Source organism: Salvia hispanica, chromosome 2, assembly GCF_023119035.1.
Source record: "Salvia hispanica cultivar TCC Black 2014 chromosome 2, UniMelb_Shisp_WGS_1.0, whole genome shotgun sequence".
Classification (NCBI taxonomy): domain Eukaryota; kingdom Viridiplantae; phylum Streptophyta; class Magnoliopsida; order Lamiales; family Lamiaceae; genus Salvia; species Salvia hispanica.
The window spans coordinates 30,256,972-30,260,286 of NC_062966.1; the positions used below are offsets into that span (position 1 = coordinate 30,256,972).

Here is a 3,315-nt window from a genome sequence, read left to right on the forward strand (position 1 = left end):
TGTTTGGAGCAGCTCGTTTTGGGGCTTCTATGAACTCCTTGTGATTCGTTGTTGTTCAGCTCACCATTTTTCAATGATTTGAGCATTTTTGTCTCATCAAAAAAAAAATATAGTTACAAAAAAGTAATAAAATATAAAGTAATTACATATAATTACAAATTATATGCAACATAATGTACCCACATCCCTATTGAAAATAAAAAATACAAATAAATGCCGTGTTCGGTAGTCTAGTTAAGCGATAGATAACAAAATAACTTTTTTACACATCGTTCGGTACCTTTAAAAAAAATCGTTATGATTTAAAATATTGCCGTTATTCTATCATTACTCGGACAAGTCTTGTCGTCATTCTAGCATTACCTGGAGATAATTAACCGTTTGTATCACCTCACGACAACAATAATACAAACTCTGATTTAAAAAATATTATTACTACAAAACAATTCATTTATTTATATGAAAATCCTACATGCCAAACAAAATACTATCAATAATAATAATCTCAACAATTTCACATACAGTATTTTACTTACTTATTTAAACTATATTTCTTTAACATAATAGACGTCATGCAACCTGAACAATAATGTGATGCTTTATAATTATCCCAGAAACAAAATTGGCAAAAAAGTGCATCTCCAAAGATGATAATTCGAAAACATCTGCGCGTATAAAATGGGCTTCAGTCCCCACCAATTACTATCATCCTTCGCGGCTCTCTCTCTCTCTCTCTTCCAACTCAACTTCTTCGAAGCAGGGCCCCACCACTCTCCACTGCTGCACCAACAACTACCATGACCACCATCACTCAACCCACGGCGGCGCTCTCCCCGGACTCCGCCGCATCCTCCCCGCTCTCCCGCAACCACAACTCCTGGGACGCCGATCCCTCGCCGCAGGCCGCCAAGCTCCGCCTCATGTGCAGCTACGGCGGCCGCATCGTCCCCCGCCCCCACGACAAGACTCTCTGCTACGTCGGAGGCGACACGCGCATCATCGTCGTCGACCGCCACACCTCCCTCGAAGCTCTCCACCGCCGCCTCTCCAGAACGCTCCTCAGCAACCAGCCCTTCTCCCTCAAGTACCAGCTCCCCACCGAGGACCTCGACTCGCTCATCACCATCACCTCCGACGAGGATCTCGACAACATGATGGAGGAGTACGACCGCCTCCACAATGCCGCCCCCGCGGCCAAGGCCGGCCGCCTGCGCCTCTTCGTGTTCCCCAAATCGGCGATGAGCATCGATCAGCTCCTCGTTCAGAATACGTCGAGCAAGCCGGAGGACTGGTTTTTCAACGCGCTTAACGGAAAATCGAGCAATCAGTCTACTACTGCTGCGAGCGATCGCGGATTTTCGGACTCGTCTTCGGTCAATAATCTGCTCGGATTGGACGATGACTTCGCCGAGAAGGCGGCGGAGAAGGACGCCGAGCTCAAAATTGAGGCGCCGAAAATTGGGGGAAATGCCAACGGAGTCGCGAATGGCAATTACGTAATTAATCAGGACGTGCACTCGATTCCAGATTCCCCTATGCTCGATACGACGTCGTCGTTCGGTTCCGCCTCGAGCTCTCCGTCTGTCCCCAACTTGCCGCGTATAAAGGTCCATGTGGAGGAGAATCGCAAGGTCGGAGGTTTGGGAATTGAGGAGCAGTTTCAGCAGATAAGCGTTAATCCGCCGTCGCAGAAGCAGGAGCAAGAGGCTTTCACGGCTGCCGGAGCAGCGAATTCTCCGTTTCCGGTAGCGGCTGGTGGCGAGTATCGGTTTGTTTCCGATGACGAGAGATCGGATCACGGTGGACAGAGAAAGGCGCAGCAGATTTCTCACTTTCAGCAGAAACAAACAAATGCTTTTGATCCATCCTCTCCACATTCGGTTTCGAGGTACTTTTGCTGAAATCACGCTAACAGTTTGCTTTTTCCCATCGTGCTTTGTACCCAATTTTGACCTAAATTGATTGTTGATGATATAATTTTTGCAGTGATGGAAGTGGAGCAAATCAATTGCACAGGCAGAGACAAGCTATTTATCACCAAGAACAACCCATACAAATTCAATCTGGAAACAGCAGAGCTCCTTCTAATCAGGCCGATTTCAACTCTGTGGATCAAGCAAACGCCCAAATTCAGATGCAACCACAGCTTCAGGAATCTGGTTATCAGATTCAACCCGAGCTGCATCAGCCACAGCAGTTCATTCAAGCTGGTAACCATTATATCCCGTCTAATGCAGCTCCAATCACGTCGTATTATCCCGTATATCCTCCCCAGCCGCAACCCCATCCACACCAACCCGTGCTTGATCAGCATTACCCTGTTTACTATGTGTCTGGGACTGGTAGACCAACCCCAGCTTATAATTTGCCAATGCAGCAACCTGGTTATAGCGAATTAGGCCAAACTGCGCCTTCCAGCCACCCTCAAACGGCACCTGTGGCCCCACCGGCAGCTTACAATCATGCCAGGAATGTTCCTTCATCCCAACCAGAACTGGTTAGTGGTTTGTATAGAACAGGTGCTTCGGCCGCTCCTCATCCTCATCCGGTCCAAGCGCCTGCAAGCCAACCTCAATATGTTGCTTTTACTCCCATTCACCATTCGTCTTCAGCAGCAAATCAGAATTATGCTTATGAACTCTTTGATCCAACCAACGCGCAAATGTACTACACCAGGTTGCCACCTCAAATGGCTGCTCAGTTCCAGACCTTTCATCCGGTCCCTGCTATGGCTGCGAATGATGCATCTGCATCGCACTCAGCTGAGACGATTCACCATGGTAGCGGGTAGGAGATTGCAACCGTTTCAGGAGAGCTGGGAATGGAAGTACAATTTTGCAGCAGCTGGTTTGGTCTATCTTTAAAGCTTATAATACAGTGTTATAATTATCTTTCACTCTTCTGTATTGAGGAGGTCCAAATGATCTTTTCATATTGGTTTGTGATATGTAATAAAAACAGTTAATAATATACTCTGGTCTTTGTCTTAGTATTGTGTATATTATGTTATTATCATCAAGTGAAAATGGGTATGAATATATAAATGGATCTTTGGAACAACATTGTGTTTAGTCAAATTACTGGCAAATTCTACGCCAATGTTATGAAGCTGTGCTTCCAATGGGATGTTTGTTGATGTTTAATACGTACCCAACTCACTGGTAAAAGCTTCATTGAGAATCCAAGCTTCCTGCTGTTATGAGTTGTGTTCAGATACTTTTCTTTGCACATTAGATTTTACGATTCTTTGATGCACCTGCGTATCTTTTGGCCTATGTTGATAAGTATGGTGTTATTGCATTTTGAAGATGGACC

General features: G+C 45.6%; 1 protein-coding gene across 1 annotated transcript; it reads left to right on the top strand.

The window, feature by feature from the left end:
* Positions 1 to 688: 688 nt before the first annotated feature.
* Positions 689 to 2,989, top strand: LOC125203614. The gene is made up of 2 exons (XM_048102001.1): positions 689 to 1,888; positions 1,987 to 2,989. The coding sequence occupies exons 1-2, from the start codon at positions 798 to 800 to the stop codon at positions 2,789 to 2,791; spliced, it is 1,896 nt and encodes a 631-aa protein (XP_047957958.1). The 5' UTR covers positions 689 to 797; the 3' UTR covers positions 2,792 to 2,989.
* The last annotated feature ends 326 nt before the right edge of the window (positions 2,990 to 3,315 follow it).

Excerpts from the sequence above, each read along its gene's own strand:
- LOC125203614 (XM_048102001.1), top strand. The coding sequence starts at position 798 with ATGACCACCATCACTCAACCCACGGCGGCGCTCTCCCCGGACTCCGCC. Across the intron at positions 1,889-1,986 it reads TCTCCACATTCGGTTTCGAG|TGATGGAAGTGGAGCAAATC; the intron begins GTACTTTTGCTG and ends TAATTTTTGCAG.